This window comes from Octopus sinensis, linkage group LG11 (assembly GCF_006345805.1).
Source record: "Octopus sinensis linkage group LG11, ASM634580v1, whole genome shotgun sequence".
In the NCBI taxonomy this organism is placed as follows: Eukaryota; Metazoa; Mollusca; class Cephalopoda; order Octopoda; family Octopodidae; genus Octopus; species Octopus sinensis.
This window is the reverse complement of record NC_043007.1, coordinates 10495004-10521938: the sequence shown is the minus strand read 5'-3', so window position 1 is coordinate 10521938 and position 26935 is coordinate 10495004. Positions and strand designations below refer to the sequence as shown.

General features: G+C 36.2%; 1 protein-coding gene across 1 annotated transcript; it reads right to left on the bottom strand.

The window, feature by feature from the left end:
* Positions 1-12617: 12617 nt before the first annotated feature.
* On the bottom strand, positions 12618-25967 carry LOC118765258. Its single transcript, XM_036507001.1, has 2 exons — positions 25347-25967; positions 12618-13721 (listed from the first exon to the last, which is right to left on the bottom strand). The coding sequence occupies exons 1-2, from the start codon at positions 25678-25680 to the stop codon at positions 13585-13587; spliced, it is 471 nt and encodes a 156-aa protein (XP_036362894.1). The 5' UTR covers positions 25681-25967; the 3' UTR covers positions 12618-13584.
* Between the last annotated feature and the right edge of the window lie 968 nt (positions 25968-26935).

Below are 26935 nucleotides of genomic sequence, written 5' to 3'. Positions count from 1 at the left end.
CTATCTATCTATCTATCTATCTATCTTTCTGTCTGTCTGTATGTCTGTCTGTCTGTCTGTCAGTCTGTCTGTCTGTCTGTCTATCTCTCTAACCCACTCTACAACCTAATCACCACTTCAGTTTGGGATTTGGCTCTTCACCCGGCACCAATGTCTGACATTGCATAAATATTTGTAAACAAGTATATCTGTCGTACTAGCGGTATCGTTTGATTTCAATATTAGTCATGGAGAGTTGGCAGCATCGGGCCATAGAAATTCTGCCGCAATAAATTTCGTCCAACCCATGCCAGCATAGAAATGAAAATGATGAAAATGATGACAATGGCTCATTTTAGAATCAACAATGAAGCTATGAATTGTAAATTTGAACGAAGCGAAATTTGCACCGTGTGCTCTGTTTTTGGCGCAAAAGAAAATACTATTGGAACATACACACAAGGTGTAGGAAACTTATATGTATACCATTCTGCTTACATAATGGAACTGCAGATAAAATATCCTTGAATATCTCACGTCTGTTTTCATTCATCCACTTCACTCTCTATTTCATATCTTCTCTAGAATAAGTATTGCTTAACTATTTTCTCGCACCGTCTCCAATGAAGGGATATATAAAATATCCCGAAACAACTGTAAGACCTTCTCTTTATAAATGCTCGGAAATCTTTCACAGCCTTGGATTTTTATCTCATTCGTTTTGGAAGTCACTTGACCCTGTTATCTCCCCTACTGTCCTTCTCGCGTCTGACCACTGTCCGAAGTCAGGACGCCATGATAGATCGTTAGCTCCTACACGCATTTTTTTCTCTCCTTGTTTCTCTCCTTGTTTTTTTCTGTGTATCTTTCTGTCGAAGAGCGTATGCTCGAAACGTAAAAGACTTGTTCTATTTCTATTCCTGAGCACTATACTAATACATTTGTTTGTTTGTACTCCACCTGCCTCCGTCTTTTGTTTATTTTCGTAAACCTTCCCGTTATATATATATATAATATTAATTAGAGACAAAACCACTATTATGCAAATCAAACAAAGAAAGACTTAATCCAATACATAAAAAATTTTATATAAATTAAATAAAATTATTATATATATATATATATATATATATATATATATATAATATATATATATATAATGATAACAAAATAAGTTTGAATTTGCTGATAACTTCCTTCATTCTCTTCATGTATACAGAAATATAAAATCTGGATTTTTCTACGGAAATGATAGAACAATGCTTGTCTTCTTTCATTTTTTGTCTTTTGCTGTACAGTCAATCTTTGTCACTGCTTTAGAACCGAGTAATTATATTCTTTTATACGTAAGGCGGCGAGCTGGCAGAAACGTTAGCACGCCGGGTGACATGTTTAGCGGCATTTCGTCTACCGTTACGTTCTGAGTTCAAATTCCGCCAAGTTTGACTTTGTCTTTCATCCTTTCGGGGTCGTTTAAATAAGCACCAGTTACGCATTGGGGTCGATGTAATCGACTTAAACCCTGTACCTGTCCTTGTTTGTCTCCTCTTCGTTTAGCCCCCTGTGGGTAATAAAGAAATATATATTCTTTTATACATGGTGGAACCAAAGTTTTAGGTTCAGAAATTTTTGAACAGTGATAAAGTAATATCCTTATCCTGGTGATCCCTGCTGTACTCTTTCACCACTCTTTCTCTCTTTCTTATGTTGGCCTGCTCGCTTAGCCAGCGGGGTGGCATCATTTGAAGGCTAAAACAGTGCGAACGCATTGTGACCAGCGATGTGTAAAACATCTGATGGTCTGGTCGGTCACGTGATCACGTGATATATATATATAATATATATATATATATATATATATATAAAGTTAATCCAAAGAAGAAAACAAAAAAAACACAACAACTTGAGGACGTGGAACAAATATAGTATTATTGGACGCTCAAGAAAGAAGGGAAGAAGGAGGGTTTAACGTTTCGAGCGGAGCTCTTCGTCGGAAACATAGGAGAAGGAAAGATCCAGAGAAGGGAAAACAGAGGAAAAAAATCGCCAACGGTACACACGAGGTCACATTTTGAAATATATATACTCTATTTTTTCGTCGTTTAAGAAAAATGTCCATTTCCTTGGTTTTGTGTTTATGTTTTCGTTTCTCATTGTGTTCGACGTTTTTTTTTTGGTGTCCTGTACCCATATATGCATGTATATATGCATGTAGCAGTAGGTACGTACATATATGTATGTATATATGCATATGTTTTATTTTGTTTATAAATTTATTATATGACAGAACGCACGCATCCATTTCTAAGTATGTGTGTGTGTTTAAGTGTGTGTGTGTCATAATCTCCTTTTCCCGACTCTTTCATTAATTCGATACCCTACCTATGTGTATATATCTGTGTGTATAGTGCACGCGTGTGTACATGTGTGTGTGTGTGTTGTGTGTGTGTGTGTGTGTGTGTGTGTGTGTGTGTGTGTGTGTGTGTGTGTGTGTGAGTGTTTGTGTGTTTGAGTGTGTGTGTGTAAGGCAATTTGACGTCTATCTTTAGCATATTAGGAATCCACTTTAGTGGTCATTCCTCTTATGAATTGTAATATAATTTTTAAATCTTCGGATATTTTTTTTTAATATGCTAGACCACTGTGTGTGCGCGTGTATACTTTACGTATGTGAATGCGTGTTGGCATTTTATCATGCATGAAGATATATACTCTTTTTACTCTTTTACTTGTTTCAGTCATTTGATGCGGCCATGCTGGAGCACCGCCTTTAATCGAGCAACTTGGCTTTGTAAGCCCAGTACTTATTCTATTGGTCTGTTTTTTGACGAGGACATAAACACACCGGCATCGGATGTCAAGCAATGCTAGGGGGACAAACACAGACACACAAACATACAAACATACATACATATTATATATATATATATATATATTATATAATATATATATATATATATATATTATATATATATATACATATATACGACAGGCTTCTTTCAGTTTCCGTCTACCAAATCCACTCACAAGGCTTTGGTCGGCCCGAGGCTAGAGTAGAAGACACTTGCCCAAGGTGCCACGCACTGGGACTGAACTCACATTCGCAGTCACATAAACAACATGCATGTAAATATGTACAAATAGCGACAAAATGAATTCAGAGAAAAAGGGAAAGAAGAAATTAATATGATCTAAGCAGATAATGTAGTTTGTTTTGAACTGGAACTTTGGGCTAAGGAATTTTTGAAGAGTATCTCATAAATAGCTACAGACACACCCACACGTACACACACACATACACGCACACACACACACACACACACAAGCACTCAGACATATAGTTTCACATACATGCATTCATGCATGCTCACACATAAAGAGATCAGATATATATGTACATGTTCATATAAGGATATAATGGTTTTAGTACTGCAGAGTTGTAGCAAATGCGGAGGTGTGAAATAAACAAAAGAAAAAAAGAAAAAGAAAGAAAGTTTCCAAGAAAAAGCGAAGGTATGGGTTAACGACAATAAAGAAAAAGTAGTTAGTCACTGACAGCTCGTCATTCTTTGTTTACAAATAAAGTTTGAGGTTTATGGAATCTCGGGATCGAATTGTTGTATTGAAGAAAGGTTTCTTTTAAATCCTATCAAATAGGCGCAGGAGTTGTTGTGTGGTAAGTAGCTTGTTTACCAACCACATGGTTCCGGGTTCAGTCCCAGTGCATGGCACCTTGGGCAAGTGTCTTCTACTCTAGCCTCGGGCCGACCAAAGCCTTGTGAGTGGATTTGGTAGATGGAAACTGAAAGAAGCCCGTCGTATATATGTATATATAAATATGTATGTGTTTGTGTTTGTGCGTCTGTGTTTGTCCCCCTAGCATTGCTTGACAACCGATGCTGGTGTGTTTATGTCCCCGTCAAAAAACAGACTAATTGAATAAGTACTGGGCTTACAAAGAATAAGTCCCGGGGTCGAGTTGCTCGATTAAAGGTGGTGCTCCAGCATGGCCGCAGTCAAATGACTGAAACAAGTAAAAGAGAGTAAAGAGAGTATACATTTGTAAACAGAATGGGTATATTAATCGAGGTGGACGGTACTATGCATTATAGCTGATGTTAACAAGTCCTAGAGCGAAATCGTACGGAAAGACTCCCCAGTAAGGATGTACTGATCCGTGACAGGAAATTTAACAAAAAAACTATTCCATTTAGTGAGAGATAAATATTCTTTATTCAAAGGTCACAATACATGTATTAAAGCGCTACTAATAATTATTACATGTATTAAAGCGCTACTAATAAGTTCATATGTCGAGAAAACTCGAATATATATCTTCAGGCGCACACCACATATTTAGTTCGTTATGATAGGTGGTTTGCGACTGAGGAATATGTTTGAATTTTCTCAAAATATGAAACTATTTGTAGCGCTTTAATACATGTATTGTGACCTTTAAATAAACAATATATATATATATATATATATTGAAGGCGCAAGCGTCGGGTTAGCAGTTAGGAGGCATTGAGTTCGGTTCCCGGACACTTTATTTCACGTTGCTCCAATTCACACAGCTGTCTGAATGAGTTACGACGTCATTGGTGACAAGCTGTATCGGCCTTTGCCTTTCCTTTGGATAACATCAGTGGCGTGGAGAGAAGAGGCTGGTATGCATTGGCCACTGCTGGTCTTCCGTAAACAACCTTGTCCGGACTTGTGCCTCGAAGAGGAACTTTCTAGTGTCAATCCCAGTGGCGGACTGGCTAAAAAGTGTTGGTGGCCTGGAGACTAAAGAGACCCACCCGCTATGATTGATATAACTTTAAACCAGATACATAGTATTATTTAGCCTCACAACCTTATACTATCATTCTTTATGTAGGAGATAATAAAAAAAAATTTAGAACATTATCTCCTTAGATATATTTTTTCAAGAAGGAGAGGCTGTGTGGTAAGTAGCTTGCTAACCAACCACATGGTTCCGGGTTCAGTCCCACTGCGTGGCATCTTGGGCAAGTGTCTTCTACTATAGTCCCGGGCCGACCAATGCATTGTGAGTGGATTTGGTAGACGGAAACTGAAAGAAGCCTGTCGTATATGTGTATATATATATATATGTATGTGTATGTTTGTGTGTCTGTGTTTGTCCCCCTAGCATTGCTTGACAAACGATGCTGGTGTGTGTACATCCCCGTCACTTAGCGGTTTGGCAAAAGTGACCGATAGAATAAGTACTGGACTTCCAAAGAATAAGTGCCGGGGTGGATTTGCTCGACTGAAGGCGGTGCTCCAGCATGGCCGCAGTCAAATGACTGAAACAAGTAAAAGAGTAAATGGTTTATCAACGAGCAATAATATTTAAAACTAAATATTTGAACCGTTTTGTGCCTGCAATTTTCTGCTCTATATACTTTCGATGTCTGAATTTGTTGGTAAAAAAATGAAAATCAATATATTTACGAATCATGCTGTTTAGGAGAAGAAATTATAGAGGTAAAGTTTCGGATCAGGACGCCCACATGTCTAATTTTCTCTGTTTTGACGGATTTTTCGAATTTGATTTTTCGCTCAGGCCTTCTAGGTGATGTGTTGTTGTTGTTGGTGGTGGTGAGCTTTCATGAAATTTTTTTGGAAAATTCATGATTTTTCTTCACTTCAGCCCCATCCTCCTTAGCCAATTTTTCTGGCACTACGCACTGAAAAATCATGATATAAGCCTTTTCGTTAAAAAAAAAAAGAATGTAGATATTTTCAAAAGGGAAGGTGTGTGATTTAAGGGCGATTTGGCTGTTGTTTCCAATACATCCTCGTTTCTTTGTCACTATCACATGTATTGATGTTTTTCCATATGTTTCTTCCTTTAAGCACATTTTATGGAATGATGATACGGAAGTAACACACGCTTGGTGCATTGCAGGGATTCAGAGAACGAAAAAAAAATTGAAATTTAAATCCCCACCTCCGGCCAACCAAGCGAGGCCGTGTGTATATGTGTTTGTGTGTGGGTGTATGTGAACCACATGGTTCCTGGTTCAGTCCCTCTACATCGCACTATAGCTTCGGTCCGACCAAAGTCTTGTGGGTGGATTTGGTAGAAGGAAAGTGAAAGAAGCCCGTCGTATATGTTTATGATAAATATACAAACATGTATACATATATATATACATATATACAATTATTATTATATATATATATATATATACATACACACATACATACATACATACATACATACATACATACATACATACATACATACATACATACATACATACATACATACATACATACATACATATATCCGTGCCGATTTTTAAAGGAAAGAAAAAGGTCAATAAATACTTGCCATTACATTTTTAATCAACCAAATGACCAATTTTATTGCACAATGCGTCTCCATCTTTCCTTTAAATTCAAAATACCCTCTTCCCAGAACTGATGTGGTTTCATTGCAAAGAATTCATCAAGGTATCTTTTTACGTCATCCGAGGAATTGAAATTTTTACCATTAAGACTATTCTGCAGAGACCTGAATAAGTGGAAATCCGAAGTAGCAATATCTGATGAATATGGAGGGTGGGGTCACAAATCCTAGCCGAGCAGCAGCGATTTTTGTCTGGTTCCCAAAGAAACGTGCGGTCCTGCATTATCATATTGGAAAACAACACCCTTCCCTTTGCCCAATTCTGGACGTCTCTCTTGAATTACCTTTTAACTCGTCCAGTTGTGAGAAGTATTTCTCAGAATTAATTGTCTGGTTATTTGGGAGAAGCGCATAGTACATAACTCCATTCCAATCACACCAGACACAAAGCAAGACTTTTTTAGGGTGAAAAACCGCTTTTGGGGTGGCTAAGGGTGGCTCATGTCGCTTAATCCAGGATCGCTTTCTCTGACCATTTCGTAGATAATCCATTTCTCATCACCAGTCACAATTTACTTTAAAAAAGGCGCGTTTTCATTCCGTTTATAAGGCGAATCACGGATGGAAATGCGATCCAAAAGGTTCTTCTCACTCAACTCATGTGGCACCCAAACATCGTAGCGATTTTTATACCCAAGCTTTACCTAGTGCTCATGAACGACGGATTTTGATAGGTTGAGGCTTTCTGCCAATTCTCGGGTTGTGCAATGTGGGTTATTCTCAATTAATGACGACTTGATTTCGTCATCATCTGTAGTGGATGGTCTGCCAGATCACTCTTTATCAATAAGGCTACAATCTCCAGCTCAGAACCTTGCGAACCACTTCCGTACAGTTCTTTTGGATAAAGAAACATCAACGTAAATTGCGCATATTTCTTTGGTTGCTTGTGAGGCATTTTTCCCTTTACGGAAAAAGAAAAGCATCAAGTGCCGAAAATGAACTTTCTTATCTTCCATTTTAAAGGGTTACACAATAAACACAGGTTATAGGAACGTAAACCTTCTTCCACGAAAAGATAGCTTAAACTGTGCTCTAAATGGAGGTGTAGTCAAATCCTATTTTATGGACTCAACCATGTTCTAAAATAAGTCGAAAGGTAAGCTACTATAAATCGGCACGAACTTTCCGGACAACCAAATATATATATATATATATATATATATATACTAAGCAATAAGGGTTTAGCAACGAATTGCCTTACCACATACCGAATTTAGAAATAGCAGTCAAAGGGTTATAGCTATTTCTTCTACTAAAAAGGGAGATCTCAGTAAAAACAGCATTTGGAAGGCAGACACAAACAGGTAAGAGAGAATGAATTTTAGTAGAAGAAATAGCTATAACCCTTTGACTGCTATTTCTAAATTCGGTATGTGGTAAGGCAATTCGTTGCTAAACCCTTATTGCTTAGTATTACTTAAATTTTCCTCGAATGAGGCTTTTACATGCCGAAGACTACTTGGTGTAATTGATAATTATTCCAAATTAATTAATTTCACCCTTCATTATTACGGATAACTATATATATATATATATATTACTCTTTTACTCTTTTACTCGTTTCAGTCATTTGACTGCGGCCATGCTGGAGCACCGCCTTTAGTCGAGCAAATCGACCCCGGGACTTATTCTTTGCAAGCCCAGTACTTATTCTATCGGCCTCTTTTGCCGAACCGCTAAGTGACGGGGACGTAAACACATCAGCATCGGTTGTCAAGCAATGCTAGAGGGACAAACACAGACGCACACACATACATATATATATATACATATATACGACAGGCTTCTTTCAGTTTCCGTCTACCAAATCCACTCACAAGGCATTGGTCGGCCCGGGGCTATAGTAGAAGACACTTGCCCAAGATGCCACGCAGTGGGACTGAACCCGGAACCATGTGGTAGTTTAGCAAGCTACTTACCACACAGCCACTCCTACATGCATACCTACATACACTCACCCACACGTACATTCACATTCACATTAAGCACATGCTTGCAAACGTGAATAGATAGTGACAAAACGACAGTGCAGGAAGTAGATCATGCACTTAGTTTTGAACCAGAATTTTATGTCAACAGATTTTTGAAGAGTGATTTATCGATTGCAACACATACCACACACACACACATATTCATGCATTCATACCAATATTTATATTTGTATATGTGCATTCATTCACGCCCACACAGGTGTATGCACATCCACATGTAGTATGCAAAGATATATATATGTACATTGAAGGACATTAAGGTATTCGTCTTGTAGAGTTTCGGTATAGGAGCGTCAAATAAAAAAAGAAAAAGTGAGAAAGAATAAGACAAGGAAGAGAAGCTATGGATGAAAGACTGAAAGAAACCTGATCACTGTCATGTCGTCACACTTCATTTCCAAATATGGTTTTAGATTATGTGAGTGTGGATATCGAATTGCATTCATAGAAGGTTTTATATCGAATCAAACATTCTTCTGCATAGGAACATAACCCCACATATTTGCATATTTAAAGGCTATCATACTACACACGCACACACACACACACACACACACACACACACACACACGCACACACGCACTCACACACACACACACACACACACACACACACATACAGATACATACTCATGGGTATAGAATTAAAGAAAGATTAGTAAAAAAGGAATGAAAGAGGCACAGAAGGGACGAAATCCCTAAAGTTTAAATATTTTCCCTTTATTTTATCTTTTTATTTCGTAAATGCTCCAGTCATTGGACTGCAGTCATGCTGGGGTACCACCCCGAATGGTTTAGTCAGACAAACCAACCCCAGTACATATTTTAAAGCCACGTATATATTCTATTGGCCCCATTTTGCCAAACCACTATGGTTAGCAGTGTCTAATGCTTGTTGCAGAGAAACACGACACACAGACAGGCAAACATATATAGGTATACACATCATACATATTAATATGTATAAATACATACGCACGTATATACACATCTATACATGTATAAATTATATACATATACATATATATATGTATGTATATATATATATATATATATAGATATATATATATATATATATATATAATATATATATATATATTATATATATATATATATATATATATATATATATATATATATAAATGAAAGAATGGAGTTGAACGACGAATTGACAAATTTCCTTTATTTTCGACATATGTTTCGAAGGCTGCATATTCCTAATTTCGAAGGAATAAGGGTGCATTATGCCGCCTTCTCATCAGAAAAACAGGAACTTATGTCAGCATCAAGATGCACAAAAACTTCTAGATGACTGCCCACACAGAGCCCATAGCTCAATTATATATATATATATATATATATATATATGTGTGTGTGTGTGTGTGTGTGTGTGTATGTGTGTATATATATATATATATAATATATATATTATAATATATATATATATATATATATATATACGGAATACGAGAATTTAAATTTTTAATGGAGATAAAGCTCCAGTATATAATACAACTGTTTTTTCGCTCGTATATGAGCAAAAGATTAATAAAATTTGGTATACGATAAAAATTTCAGAAGTTTGTCTTAAAACATTCAGACAAGCAAAATTCATTGTTCAGATGTATGACATGAGTTATCATTCCATTCGAATAACCACCTATTTATATTAAGAGTTAGATTATGAGAATACAGAAATATAAAAATATAAAAAGATATGGAAATATAAGAATATAAACATAAAAAGCGTAAAAAGAAACACCTAGAAATATATAAAATATATAAGGATATCATGAATGTAGAAAATAAATTAAAGGAGGCGATTGAAAGGATTAGTCAAAACCTACCGCCGTTTCAGAAAATTTTTAAGGGGTTGTCGGAAATAGTCCAAATTCAGCCCACTCTATAAAAACATTTCCTTCCTCAGGGCTCCTTTCTCGATGAAAAAATCCAGTTAAATCCAGTAACAGTTCTATTGGTGAAAGTTCAGTTTTTGAGTATCGATGAATAAGTGGCGAAATAAAAATGAGAAAATAAAATCGGATGGACTAAGATATAAGAATATAATCTTCACCAGGATTAGATTAAAAATTAAAAGGATTTACAGGTGAGCTTTTAGTAAATCATGTAACTAATAGCCTATTGGAATATTCCATTTTGTACTGATATATTTACTTTTTACTCTCTTTTACTTGTTTCAGTCATTTGACTGCGGCCATGCTGGAGCACCGCCTTTAGTCGAGCAACTCGACCCCGGGACTTATTCTTTGTAAGCCCAGTGCTTATTCTATCGGTCTCTTTTGCCGAACAGCTAAGTTACGGGGACGTAAACACACAAGCATCGGTTGTCAAGCAATGCTAGGGGGACAAACACAGACACACAAACATACACGCACACACATATATATATATACGTATATACGACGGGCTTCTTTCAGTTTCCGTCTACCAAATCCACTCACAAGGCTTTGGTCGGCCCGAGGCTATAGCAGAAGACACTTGCCCAAGATGCCACGCAGTGGGACTGAACCCGGAACCATGTGGTTCGTAAGCAAGCTACTTACCACACAGCCACTCCTGCGCCTATATTTCTGTTTTTAATTTTAATAACAGAAATAATTTTAAACTGAATTTTCCTCAACTGAACTGACACCATTTAGTGCCTTACTGGATTTTTGTGGATTTTACTTCGAGAAAGGATCCTTGAGGAAATAAATGATTTAATACAGTGGGCTGAATTTGGACTACTTTGTACAACCACTTAAAACTTTTCTGAAACAGCTGTAGGCTTTGGCTCATTCTTTCAATGGCCTCCTTTAAATTATTTTCTTACATATGTTACATATTTTTAAGTTTTTATTTTTATACTAGCAGTATCGCCCGGCGTTGCTCGGGTTTGTAAGGGAAATAACTATAAAGCATTTTTAGAGAGTTATAGCAAAAAAATGATGGTAAATATTTTTTGAGAGTTAAAAAGGTCGAGTTGCGTCCCCTAGACAGTCTGTGGTTTGTGTTTCTGATTCTCGACACCATGTCGAATTTATCAATTTTTTTCAGAACTGGGGGAACTTTTCAAAATTTTCGCTGCGTTAGTTTTGAATTATGACATTGGGCTATGTGTGTGTCAAGTTTCATCAGAATCGGTTGAAAGCCGTGGTCAGGGTGAGGGTACAACCTAACAGACACGCAGACAGACAAACTGCCGTTTATATATAGAGAGATTTTTATGTTTTTATTTTTTACGTTTTTTATGTTTATATTCTTACATTTCATTTTTATGTTTGCATTTTTCTTTTTATATTTCTGTATAGTCATAATCTAACTCTTAATATAAATATGTGGTTATTCGAATGGAATAATAACTCATGTCATACATCTGAATTATGAATTTGCTTGTCCGAATGTTTTAAGACAAATATCTGAAATTTTTATCGTATACCAAATATATATATATATAATATATGTATGTATGTATGTATCTATCTATATGTCTATATATATATATGTATATATGTATATATATTAATATGTACAGCTATGTGTGTGAATATATATATATTTGACATAAAATTCTGGTTCAAAACTAAGCTCATGATCTACTTACTGCATTGTCGTTTTGTCACTATCTATTCACATTTGCAAGCATGTGCATTAAGCACATGCTTGCAAATGTGAATAGATAGTGACAAAACGACAATGCAGTAAGTAGATCATGAGCTTAGTTTTGAACCAGAATTTTATGTCAACGAATTTTTGGAGAGTGATTCATAGATAGCATTAATATCCCCCGCACTTTCCGTTGCATTGTTGCCTTTATTGTATTGCACCCATAAAGCAAAATATGCTTGTCACTTCCATTATAGCTTTGAAAAAATAACTGTTGAATCAAGCTGCACTCTTCAAAACTTGCACTAAGGAAAAGGACAAGATCAAATTACTACCTGTTTTTATAGCAAGTTTATGCAGGTAGTTTATCCCGCACCCCTCCTATTTTTAGTTCATGCAATTAAAAAACTGCAATATTTATGGGATGATCCAATATGTATCTATGTAAGTATGTATGAATTAAGTAAGTTGTTCTGGATATAGTATGCCAAAAAGATGGGATGGCCACGCTTGGAACATCTTTGATGATCGATAAAATATTTACTTAGGGTTCATCTGAATCGAAATAATACGAAATACAGCGACACAACAAAAGAAAATAAAGGAACAAATTTGTGGTATTAAAGGATAATTTATAAGCAGTTATATGGTTGCATAGAGGTAGTCTTTATATATACTCTCTGTATATTCCAATCAACATACATTGCACTTTATGTAAAGAATGTTGTGGCATGATTACACTTCATTTCCGACCCATAAAAACGAGTCTGGTACATTTCACTCTTTTACGCCTTTTGACCATCAAATACTTACTCGTACTGTTTTAGGGCAATTATCTTTGGTTCATGAAAAGTTTCCATTATTAACAGTACCATTTGAATTGACTGTTAGAAAAATCTGTAGGCACAGGCATCGCTATGTGGTTTAAAAGCTTGCTTTGCAAACACGAGGTTTTTTGTTCAGTCTCACTGCATGGAACCGTGAACAAATCTTTTCTACTGTAACACAGGAGGCCGACAAATGGCTTGTGCGTAAATTTGGTAGGGTGAAAATGTATGGAAGCTAGTTATAAATATATATATGTTTGCATGTGTGCGTTTGTGCTTATACCCGACCATTGCTTGACATCTGGTGTTGGTTTGTTTATGACTCCGTAACCAAGCGGTTCGGCAAGCGAGGCAGTTTAAATAACCAGCTTAAAAAATAATAAGTACTGGGTTCTATTTGTTTGAATAAACTATTCAAGGTGGCGCCCCAGCATGCTCGCTGTCAAATAACAGAAACAAGTTAAAGATAAATGATATATGTATATCGATTGTGATTGTGAGTGTGTGTGTACGCGCATGTGTGTGTGTATGCAAGTATGTTTTTGTGCTTGTCCCTCTCCGTACGGGTTAGCAATCAGCTGAGAAGAAGGGTTTGACAGACATCAAGGTGAACATTCTCCTCTCTTCCTTCCATATAAGATTCTTTTCCTCGCAGCGATTGAACCGATCGACAATCCAAAATGTCTCTTTTGCCATCTGACATTTAAAATCCTACGTGAATTTAATATTTTCTGTTTCAGCCTTCATTGTATATACTAGAGCCTCGAACTCCTGGGCCAAAGTCGTTTACTACTACTACTACTACTACTACTAATACCACTGACGCTGCTGCTTCTGCTTCTGCTGTTGCTGCTGCTGCTGCTACGTCGGTATTGTCGTCTTTGGTGTATTTCTGGAAAAGAAAATCAGATACGTAAGAAATAAAGTAAAACTAAAGCATTAAATAATTATTTTTAAAGAAAATTTAATATTGGTTTAAATTTTTGGCACAATGCCAGCAATTTAGGGGGTGGGGTAAATCTGTTACATCAACTCCAGTGCTTAACTGGTACTTATTTTCATCGACCATGAAATGAAAGGCAAAGCCGGCCTCAGCAGAATTTGAACTCAGAATATAAGAACAGACGAAATACCTATTTCTTTACTACCCACAAAGGGCTAAACACAGAGAGGACAAACAAGGACAGACAAACGGATTAAGTCGATTATATCGACCCCCAATGCGTAACTGGTACTTAATTTATCGACCCCGAAAGGATGAAAGGCAAAGTCGACCTCGACGGAATTTTGATTCAGAACGTAACGGCAGACGAAATACCTATTTCTTTACTACCTACAAGGGGCTAAACACAGAGAGGACAAACAAGGACAGACAAACGGATTAAATCGATTATATCGACCCCCAGTGCGTAACTGGACTTTTATAAACTGGAGAAAACTTTCTCCAAAAATGCAAATGATGCTCTTCTATTAAACCAAACTCACACTTATTAAGAATAATTCTGCACTATTTATATTGCTACAGTCCATTCTGCACAATGTCGAGGTTCCCTAGCCCCCTCTCTCTCTTTTTCTTTCTTTATCTCTCTCTCTCTCTCTCTCTCTCTCTCTCTCTCTTCATATACATATTCATACACACTCATATATATTTGGTAGAGCAAACAGGCTAACTAGAACTCAACATATGAGTATATCTATTTGATTGGCGTAATGCACGGAAACCAATCCTTCATTCATTTTGTCACATCTGCTGATAATATATATATATATATATATATATATATATATATACACGTACACACATATATATATATCAAAATAAGCAACAAGGATATCCAAAGGTAATGCAGTACGATCGTTTCATGCGACTTCATTTAATTAAACAATGCAAGCATTACATCAGTTTTAAAATATAGAGCAATCTTCAGCTGCATATAAATATAGAATTTTAGTTAAATTGAAAAGATTCATTTTTATGCTTATTGGTAAATGAAATAAGTATAAAAATGAATCTTTTCAATTTAACTAAAATTCTATATTTATATACAGCTGAAGATTGCTCTACATTTTAAAACTTGCATTGTTTAATTAAATGAAGTCGCATGAGACGATCGTACTGCATTACCTTTGGATATCCTTGTTGCTTAGTTTGATTATAATCACCCTATTTTGAATTATATGGATAATATCATACAAAATTCTTGTGCCTTTAACTTAAGTACCATATTCAACTGAATCTAAATTTTTACTGAATTTATATTTATATATATATATATGTACACGCACACATATATATATATATCTATACATATACACAGACACACACATATATATGTATATATATATACATATACATACACACACACACACACACATACACACACACACACACACACACACACACACATATATATATATATATATATTTCTTTACTACCCACAAGGGGCTAAACACAGAGAGGACACACACGGACAGACAAACGGATTAAGTCGATTGGACGCTTGCATGTGGCTGATAACATTATAAGACTTGGAATACAGATGCTTGAGCAACACTCTTTGTCTGATAACCTAGAAAACATGTCCAAAGAAGTCGCACAACTCTACTGCAACGTATCATCAAATATATATGTATGTATACACACACACACACACACACACATATATATATATATGTATTGTGGAGGCGCGTGGCTTAGTGGTTAGGGTGTCAGCATCATGATCGTAAGATTGTGGTTTCGATTCTTGGACCGGGCGACGCATTGTGTTCTTGAGCAAAACACTTCATTTCACGTTGCTCCAGTCCACTCAGCTGGCAAAAATGAGTAACGCTGCGATGGACTGGCGACCCGCGCAGCTGGGGAACACATACGCCATTGAAACCGGGAAACCGGGCCCATGAGCCTGACTAGGCTTTAAAAGGGTGCAGGAGGCGCAATGGTCCAGTGGTTAGGGCAGCAGACTCACGGTCGGAGGATCGCGGTTTCGATTCCCAGACCGAGTGTTGTGTGTGTTTATTGACCGAAAACATCTAAAGCTCCGGCAGTGGGTGGTAGCGACCCCTGTTGTACTCTTTCGCCCCAACTTTCACTCAGTCTCTCTTCCTGTTTCTTGAATAACGCTACGATGGACTGGCGTCCCGTCCAGCTGGGGAGAAAACATACGCCACAGAAACCGGGAGCCTGGCTAGGCTTGAAAAGGGCGCATAAATAGAATAATATATATATATACATATATATATATATATATATATATAGATATAGATATAGATATATATATATATACACATATATATATATATATACATATATACATATATATATATATATATATATATATATATAATATATATATATATATATATATATATACATATATAAAATAATATATATATATATACTTGTTCAGTTTTATTTCAATAGACAAAAACTAAGATATCCATGCATAGTCGCACAACTCTACTGTAACCTTTGATACGTTGCAGTAGAGTTGTGCGACTTCTTTGGACATGTCTTCTAGGTTATCAGACAAAGAGTGTTGCTCAAGAATCTGTATTCCAAGTCTTATAATGTTATCAGCCTCAAGTATGCAAATTTGGTCAAGGGATGCTCTTCGACATATGGTGGTTAAAAGATGTTGCAGAAGGGATATGATGCGAGATTCGATGGCATTTTGGATCGATGTTAAGCCTCTGTTGGCTTGTTTTCATTTTAGGTAGAGGCGGTCTACGTCACTGTTTATGTGGAAATTATGTGTGCTTGTTAGTATTTTCCAGGTTTTCATATCAATGACTCGCATCTCATCAAGCGTCCAATCAAGCAGCATAAATGTTGGTATGAGTACTGGCACAGCAAAGACATTGTGGACCACTGTTTTATTGAATGCAGAGACTTCTGAGGTCCAAATCTTCTCTATGCGGCTGTAATATTCTTTAGTGGCACGTGTTTTGTTACAAGTGCCATTGTAAGATATATTTTCATCTACTCCTAGATACCTGTAACATTCCTCGTCAGATATAAGGGAAACAGTCTAATCATTGATATAGATGTTACTAGTCTGGTTTACAGTTCTTCCCTTTTTCACAACTATATAACAACATTTATCCTGACTAAACTCCAACCCTACATCCTTTTAGAATGTTGTAATTAGGCCAAGGCTCGTTTTTATCTCATGCATATTCTTTGCATAAAGTTTCAAATCATCCACAAAGAAACAGTGTGTAATTTTGGTATTTCTCTTTCGTGAGAACCAGTGAGATATCCTTCAGACTTCCATAACATGAATGACAAGAGGTTTGCGGAAAATATGAACATCACAGAGAGGCTGTCCCCTTGGAATAGGCCTTTGCGATACTGCATACTGACAGTGATAATACAGTCACTCTGTGTTTAATTTCTAGATGGTGGCCCATGATGAAGTCAGGTAAGCTATAGCTTTGACTATGCGCGCTGGAACTTTAGCAAGTTGAAGGGCTTCAAGCATCCATGAGTGGAGAAGAGAGTCAAAGGCTTTCTTGTAGTCTAGCCATATTGAAACTAGGTTCATCCTATGCTCTCGCACCTCTGACATCTCAGTTTTGTTGACTAACAATTGCACGGTACATCCACAAACTCTCTTCTTTCTAGCTGCTTGTTCTGCTGTATTGATGTTATTGGTTTCATAATGGCCCTGGAGGAAGAGGTTTAAACATGCTGTATATATATCTTATATATTAAGTTCTGAAATGCAATTGACCGGTGGTTTTTCGTCATGTGGGTGGATCTGCTTTTGGGGATCAATTCTGTCTCTGTCAGAGCTGAGCATCGTGGTATGCTACAATCGATATCCAACAATCAAGTCTCTTCCAGGTGCTTCTCCATCCTGGAGACTCAGGATCACAGGTACAAGAGTTTCACCATTAATGTTGTATGTCTTGGGTGTAACGCAAGAGCAATAACTTCAGATTTCTTTCGGACACAGAGTATCTCTTCAATCCAGATTTTCCTCCAGGAGGAGGAGTTTATGTCTTCTCGTGAAGGAGCTTCTGTGATGTTCATTGCTCCTCCTCTCATGTATTTGTATACTGCTGCTTGGTTCCGGTTAATTTTTTTGTTTATTGTTCTCTCGGTTATTCTAATCTGATGTCGAAGTTTCTCACTGACAGCTTTTAGCTCATGCTTGACGGTAATCTGCTTGCAAGTGAGTGTCCTCATTTTGTTGTCTCCAAACATCATTTCTATCTTCTTCTTTACTTTCTGTCGGTGGGGCGTATAGTGATTTCCTTGTTTGTACGTAATAAGTATCATTACATGACTGATGGTCTTCCGTAAACCAGTTATCTTTTTCTCTGTCTTCAAAATCCATGATGGTACTTTCTTGTTTCGGTTTTGTTTGCTTTTGGAATGGATTTCATGTACTGCTTTGCAGGCGTTAATCTGCCAGTATGTGGGTTCCTTTGCTGTAAATACACATCATCAATTTCGTTAACAGCTTAATTACCATATCTGGTGGGGTTTTTTTTTTATTTACTTTGGTAAAGAATACACTCTCCTCGAGAGAGTACTTCAAAGCCAAAATTATTTTTTCTCAGAAAATTTCAGTAAGGGAACATTTTCACCGGTATATAATCTTGACTACCACTACTACAACAATAATCGTTGTAGTTTTGCCTGCTATTTACCATAGTCATAACAGGGGACCGCAGTCAGTTACTTGAGCCAGTAATGTAGCTTGGCTCGCAGACACTATGGAATCTGTTGGAATATCACTAGCCGCGAAACCACTTGGTGGCTTTACATCATTCACATTTTCGTTTTTGTTTATAGAGTTGTAAAGAAGGTTAATTTTCGATTTTTGATAAAGTTACAGTTACTAACCTTCTTCCTATGTTCTACAAATATTGCTTGTTGGCGTAGTTGCTTCGCAGTAAAAGGATTTATTTCCGAGTGCAGATTGTTCCGATATGATGTAAGTATGTATGTATGTATGTGTGTGTGTGTGTATGTATGTATGTATGTATGTATGTATGTATGTATTACCAGTCAGTCGTGGTAACAACAGTTAATCTCTATCATAAACAAGGTTTGTATAGTAATCACAAATGAAACGAAAATCGATCAATAAAGTTTATTAATCAATGCATCAATTACACTTTGTTATATTGAAATCAGACAGGAAATTTCCATAAGATAACATATGGTATGCAGCTCTTATTTGAAAGCGACAAATATTGCTTATTATGCGATAATCAAGTCTGTAAATGAAAAGAGTATAAGTAGCCGAGCACTACAGCTGTTTCAAAGGGGTTACTGATTGCATTAGTGGTTAGAGTATGAATGCATTAGGCTTAGTGGTTAGAGTATTCTATTTCTTTACTACCCACAAGGGGCTAAACACAGAGGGGACAAACAAGGACAGACAAAGGGATTAAGTCGACTACATCGACTCCAGTGCGTAACTGGTACTTAATTTATCGACCCCGAAAGGATGAAAGGCAAAGTCGACCTCGGCGGAATTTGAACTCGGAACGTAACGACAGACGAAATACGGCTACGAATTTCGCCCGGCGTGCTAATGTTTCTACCAGCTCGCCGCCTTCTAGTGGTTAGAGTATTCGGCTCATGACCGCAAGATCACGAGTTCGAGTTCCAGCAGCACGTTGTGTCCTTGGGCAAGAGACTTTCTTTTCACTTTGCTCCAGTCCACTCAGCTGCCAAAATTGAGTTGTACCTGTATGTCAAAGGATCAGCTTTGTCACAATCTGTGTTACGCTGAATCTTCTTGAGAACTACATTAAGGGTACACGTGTTTATGGGGTGCTCAACCACATGCACGTTAATTCCAGGATCGGGTTGTTCCGATGATGGGATCAACTGAAATTCATTTCGTCATAACCGATGGAGCGCCAGTAGTTACAATCGAATGCATCTGCTGTGCAATACTAATGAAAACAGTATGACTCCGAATACCTCCGTAAATACACAGAAACGTATATATATATAAAATACTATGCCTACTCATAATAATAAGTGATAGGTTTTTTCCCTACTCTCTGTAAAGGGGATTAATGACCATTTGACATTCACCTAGTTTCTCTCACCAAATAGTAGTAATTGGCATTTTGTTAGTGGCAACTACTGTCTTCAACTTGAATTCCTTTTATGGTATTCTGAAACCTCCTTTACCCCATTCCTACAACTAAAAAATCTTTATTACTTCTAACATTATAGCAGTTAGATACAGCCATAGCGTGGTCAGTCAGTGGTTGGACTTCACCACCTCATATGTTCTTAAAATTTAAATCTATATCTTTGTCTGTATATCTACCTTCTCTATAATGTTGCTACTTGATTTGAAAGCTTTTATATTAATGGAAAACCTATGTAATTGGCTGATGAGCATTCAGCATCTTAAATCTGCTGTAATACTTACAACTTTTAATAAAATGATGTAGTGCGAAACAATTGTACTAAATTACCGGAGTCATTCTTGTTGCTGATTTTCTTTGTTTTTTGTATTTATATTCGCATGGCATCGTCCGTTTTTCTGTCCTTGTTTCGTATACATTCGATCCTTTTTCCAAGAAATCTAATGCTCGTAGCTTAGTTTTTCCTTGGGGTTGGCCGGATCGGAGCGATCTCAAGATTAATCAGCCGAAATTGCGAGGATGATCCGGTTCTTGACTGAAGATTGAAGGCTTCGTATGTCCCGTCCGTGTTTTTTGTATCATCTTCTAAATGTTTTGCGCTCTTGTCCCAGTTTGTATTTTTTTACATATACATAAATTTATATATATTGCTAAATGTGACAATCGAAAGTAAAGCAGTGACACAATGCTAAATGTAACGATAGGCAAAAGAAAGCAGTAACACATAAAACGCCGAAATGAAACAAGTTAACAAAAATGAAATGTAGTTACAAATGAGTAAACACAAAAAAGAAGCATGCACACAATCATATACACAAAAGTCCACACGTTTAAAGATCGTTGAAAGGTAAAGAAAGAACAAACAGAAAAAAGATATAGATAATAAGAGTTAAGACAAAACTGAAACATGCGTCTTACGCAACTATGAAGTATGTGTGAAAAAAATGATAAAGGTAAACTCGCATATATGAGTGGATAAAAATATATAAATTGGCAGGATGTAACATGATACGCCGAAGAAATAGAAAATCCAATAGTATAAAAGTGAAGTGCAAAAGAAACATGACAATATAAAACCCTTAAGCAATATATATATATATATATATAATAATTATTATTTGAGGGAATAAAATCCAAACTTATTATATACCTATTATATACGTTTTTATTATTATTTTTGCAATTTACTTAATCTTTACATTTTATTGTTATTTAAATTTTAACTTTTCTATTATATGTAATTTTCTAGATGGTGTAACTTAATTGTTCATTTTGAATTGATAAAACGTGTTTTTTTTTTCTAATTTTATATATATGTATATAACATACCTGCTAAAAATTAAGGTGCTAAGGAGAAATTCCAAAAGTATAATCGAATAGAGTGAATAGGGATAAGTGATGTAACAAGTGAACGTAGTACCCTTTCCATACGTGTTGGGTAGGATACGGGTTAGCCGAATGAAGACACCGCCATGCAGTAGCAACACGAAAAGGTCATGTAGAATCCTGTTTCGTATACATGTTAATAAAACCAAGCAAGATGAATGTCATGAACATTGTTAAATAGCTATTGTACTAGCCATGAGCAAAGAAATATTAAGGTACCTGAAGAGCTATCATTAACTACAAATTGCTGTTGTTTGTTCCTTCTCGAGCCATGCCTGGCTCATAAGGGCCGGTTTCCCGGTTTCTTGGCGTATAGGTTCCCCATCTGGACGGGACGCCGGTCCGTCGCAGGTGAGCTGCAAGATGCAGGAGGAAAGACTGAGAGAAAGTTGTGGCGAAAGAGTCAACAGAAGTTTCGCCATTACCTTCTGCCGGAGCCGCGCGGAACTTAGGTGTTTCGCTCATAAACACACAGATCGCCCGGTCTGAGATTCGAACGCGCGATCCCTCGACTGCGAGTCCGCTGCTCTAGCCACTAGGCCATGTGCCTCCACAGGCAAAGTCGACCTCGGCGGAATTTGAACTCAGAACGTAGCAGCAAACGAAACACCGCTAAGCATTTCGCTCGGCATGCTAACGATTCTGCAAGCTCGTCGCCTTTAACTACAAATTAAGAGGAAGTTACTAGTATTGTATAATGGGAATTAGGATTTATGGATCTTTTCGGTTTGATCGGCAGTTTTTAACATAATTTCTAGGTAACTAAAAAATTTTTAATTTCGTATACTGGTAGAATGTCTTTTTCTCTTGGCTTTATTGACAAAATTCTATAGTTTGTAAGATATTTGTTGATTTTTTCTTCAATTTCTGCAATTTCAACCAATCACTGACGTCCATTAAGGTAAAAAACATTCTGTGCCGTATGAATATGTCCCTCGTTTAAGAAACAGATTGGGTTTATTTACATTTGTGAAGAAAAAAAAAGATACCTTTCCCCCCACCCCTAACCCTAACCCTAACCCTAAACCTAATTAACCCTAATTAAACCTAACCCTAAAACAGATTGAAATGCAATAGATCGATACAAGGGTCATAATTATGGGTGACAATTTCATATGACACCACTAGAAAAATTTGCCGTTCAAACCGAAAAGATCCGGATTTATGACAGAGAAAATATTATGTAATCAATGCTTATTATAAGTCACAATAATTCATCAAATCTATTAATAATACTTTCTATTATATTTACAAAGCCCGAAATTTTGTAGGAAGGAACTAGTCGATCACATCGAACTCAACTGGTACTTATTTTATCGACTCCGAAATGGTTAAAGGAAAAGTCAACCTCAGCAGAATTTGAATTCAATTGGGAAAACAAACGAAATGTCAGCAAGTATTATGTTCAACGTGCTAACGATTCTGCTAGCTCGCCGTCTTATTAAATCTCATAATAATGCCATAATCTCTGTAATACATGGGGGATACTTATTATAACTGCTATTGGGTTTCGCACGTTGAACGATTGACTATCTGATAGTGTAGTCTACTTTAGTTAAAGATGTGCAATTTGCTTTAACTTCAGATTTAAATCTCCTTGTGAGTTATAATAAGTATCACCTATGTATTACAGAGATTATGGCATTATTATGAGATTTAATAAGACGGTGAGCTAGCAGAATCGTTAGCACGTTGAACATAATACTTGCTGACATTTCGTTTGTTTTCACAATTGAATTCAAATTCTGCTGAGGTTGACTTTTCCTTTTACCATTTCGGAATCGATAAAATAAGTACTAGTTGAGTTCGATGTGATCGACTAGTTCCCTCCTACAAAATTTCGGGCTTTGTAAATATAATAGAAAGTATTATTAATAGATTTGATGAATTATTGTGACTTATAATAAGCATCGATTGCATAATATTTTCTCTGTCATAAATCCGGATCTTTTCGGTTTGAACGGCAATTTTTTCTAGTGGTGTCATATGAAATTGGCTTAAAATCTTTGCAAGAAGGGCCTATGTAAAAATATGTTGTCTGATTTGTAATAACTTCACATTGATAAAAATATACTGACTAGACACATATTATCTAATGGACACGAGGTGGGGCAGGGCATTTACTATTACAATTACACAATCTATTTGTGGGCCCACGTAGCGTGTGCTTCAGATTACTGCGCTCAATGCCATCACTGTGTTCATTAAGAATACCACCAGTCTTATTATCGAAATGGTTGTTAGGATTAACATATTTGTATTTAATACCATGGCTGTTGTTATCATCAGAAACATTATATATATATATAGGAGCACTCCGTCGGTTACGACGACGAGGGTCCCAGCTGATACGATCAACGGAACAGCTTGCTCGTGAAATTAACATGCAAGTGACTGAACAATCCACATACATGAGTACCCTTAACGTAGTTCTCGGGGATAATCAGCGTGACACAGAGTGTGACAAGGCCGGCCCTTTGAAATACAGGTACTTATTTTTGCCAGCTGAGTGGACTGGAGCAACGTGAAATAAAGTGTCTTGCTCAAGGACACAACGCATCGCCGGGAATCGAACTCACGACCTTACAATCGTCAGTCGAATGTCCTTTTAAAGACTCCGCCGGTTACTACGACGAGGATCCCAGCTGATACGATCAACGGAACAGCTTGCTCGTGAAATTAACGTGCAAATGGCTGAGCATTCCACAGACACGTGTACCCTTAACGTAGTTCTCGGGGATAATCAGCGTGACACAGAGAGTGACAAGGCTGACCCTTTGAAATACAAGTACAACTCATTTTTGCCAGCTGAGTGGACTGGAGCAACGTGAAATAAAGTGTCTTGCTCAAGGACACAACGCGTCGCCGGGAATCGAACTCACAACCTTACGATCATGAGCCGAATGCCCTAACCACTAAGCCACGCGCCTTCACGCAGAAACATTACTGTTCACAGGATTTGTATCAAAATCATGTTCTGTTGAAAGGAAGGTGAATTGAACCCGGTATTAATATTCGGGATGCTGGTTGCCTGTCCGATTTAAGTGGCTTTATATCTCTTGCGGTCTAGGGTTTTGTGTACGGATATTGTTAATCTTAACGCTTTGTGGGTAGCTTAGCCGCTTATTGTTAATACAACGTATAACATCAGCTACGTTAGAGGTATAACGTGTGGCAGTTATAAATATAAAGTATGTCTGATTGTGTATATTTATTTACCTATATTTTTATGCGTATATGTGTATGTGCATGTCTATGTGCATGCCTATATATTGATTTATATGTACACACATCATGCACACTCACACACACACACACACACACACACACACACACACACACACATACATGTCCATGTAAATATGTAGTAACATTTATGCAAGAATGTTTCCCACAGACATCAACGTATTTTTGTAGTAATTTTTAAAGCCGTCCAAGATGAACATATTCTGATTGGAGTATTTAGTTTTCTCATCTTATTTCGAAGAATAAAATATTCGAGTAACAACAGAATGGGTTCACAGTGAAGCTTGATCATAAAAACTAAAATCAACCACATAAATTAAAAATTAGAGAACCGGATCATAATTCTTTTTCCATTGGCACAAGTATGTCTATGTGGTTAAGAAGCATACTTTGGAACCACAAGGTTTTAAGGTCAGTCCTACTGCGTGGCATCTTAAACAAGTGTTTTCTACTATAGTTACGAGTTATTCAATGGCATAAGGATAAATTTGGTAGACAGAAAAGAACTGCGTCGAAGCCTGTGTATGTGTGGTGAGTGTTTGTGTGTTTATCCCTCATTACCACTTATCAGCCGGTGATAGTTTGTTTATGTTCCCGTGGTTCGACAAAGAGACCAATAGAATAAGTGCCAAACTTTAAAAAATAAATACTGGGATCAATTTTGTTTAATTAAACACTTCAAGGCGTCGCTCCAGCATGGCCTCAATCCAATGACTGAAACAAAACAGAAGTTACAAGATGTAAGAAATTTTTCCTTACCTTTGTATGGCGGCCCATTTTCCCAGGTAGTCAGTCGCGTTCCCTTTCTGTCGCATATCGACATCCTACAGCGGGAAGCTGGAATCCTTGAACCGAAGAGACAACATTCTATTTCGATTTTGAACACTGGTGCTAAGCTGCAACGTCGTTCCAACCAATGTCCTCCATAACGTTGACACGTTTCTCTAATTTCTGCTCTATATCTGAACACAGGAAACTGTAATCTGTAGCGGTTAAAAAGAATTAATGGTGCACAACTACTTTCTCTGATAACCAGTGCCACAGGATCAACGAAAAGGATAATTCCAATAATAATAGAATACTTCACAAGCATTTTCCTTGTATTATTTTATCCATTTATTTATTTATTTTTACTAACAATTTCTTTTTTTTTTTACCGAATACAAAATCCAGAATTATATATAAAATCTTGGTGAAATTGACATTTTGATTTTATAAGGTCGAAGAATAAATGTGACACCCGTAGCACTTGTTTTATCCTTGTACCACCACAATTATTATTATCATTATTATTATTATTATTATTCTGTAGTTTTATTTTTATTGCGTGCTTTCACTTCACTACCGAGCGCAGCTCTGTGTGCCTTGGGTGTGTGCTGTGATTTGTTGTGGTGCTTTGATGGTTACTGTAAGTGTTTTGTGTATTATTATTATTATTATTATTATTATTATTATTATTATTATTATTATTATTATTTATTATTATTATTATTTGCCTTTGCTTTAGGTTTTACAAGCCGCACCTGAATCTCAGTTAGTGACGTCAAGGGACAAGTCTTGTATCTAATGATGCAAGGTACTGGAATGCTATGCGATTGAGAAAAAAAAAACAGCAAAAAACTAATGCCTGTGAGCTATGAAAATTATTATTATTATTATTATTATTATTATTATTATTATTTATTATTATTATTATTATTATTATATTATTATTATTATTATTATTATTATGTTGTCATTTTAATAAATACGTTTTACGATTCTGTAAACGTGTAATTAAAAGTCTTTTTTTTTTTGGAGCTAAAAATATGTGTAGTGAAAAGCTATAGTATTAGAATGTATCCAGCTTGGTTCGCTTCTAATGTTTAAAGAAGTAATTTATAGCAGCGACATGGATTAAAGTTTTTTCGTGTAAAAGTTTTTTGACATTTGAATTAGGATTATTCTTCAAGTTTGAGTAGTATGAAAATCACATTTTAGGTCATGTTTTGAAAGACTTATTGAAAATAAATCATGTTTACAAATATCAGAATCTGATATTGGCGAAAAACAAGGTAACCCTATTATCATCGTCATAGTTTATTATTATTATCATTATTATTATTATTATTATTATTATTATATTATTATTTATTATTATTATTATTATTATTATTATTATTATTATTATTATTATTATTTTTATTTTTTTTTTTTTTTTTTTTTGCATTCTTTCAGTTATTTATTACAAGTAGGCGAAGTGGACGATTGGCTGTGCTCTACACCTGCACCAACTGACCATCAAAGAATTAAATAGCTAGTAAAATAAATTTTAAATTAGATTAGAAAGCTAATCGTTTAGTAAACAA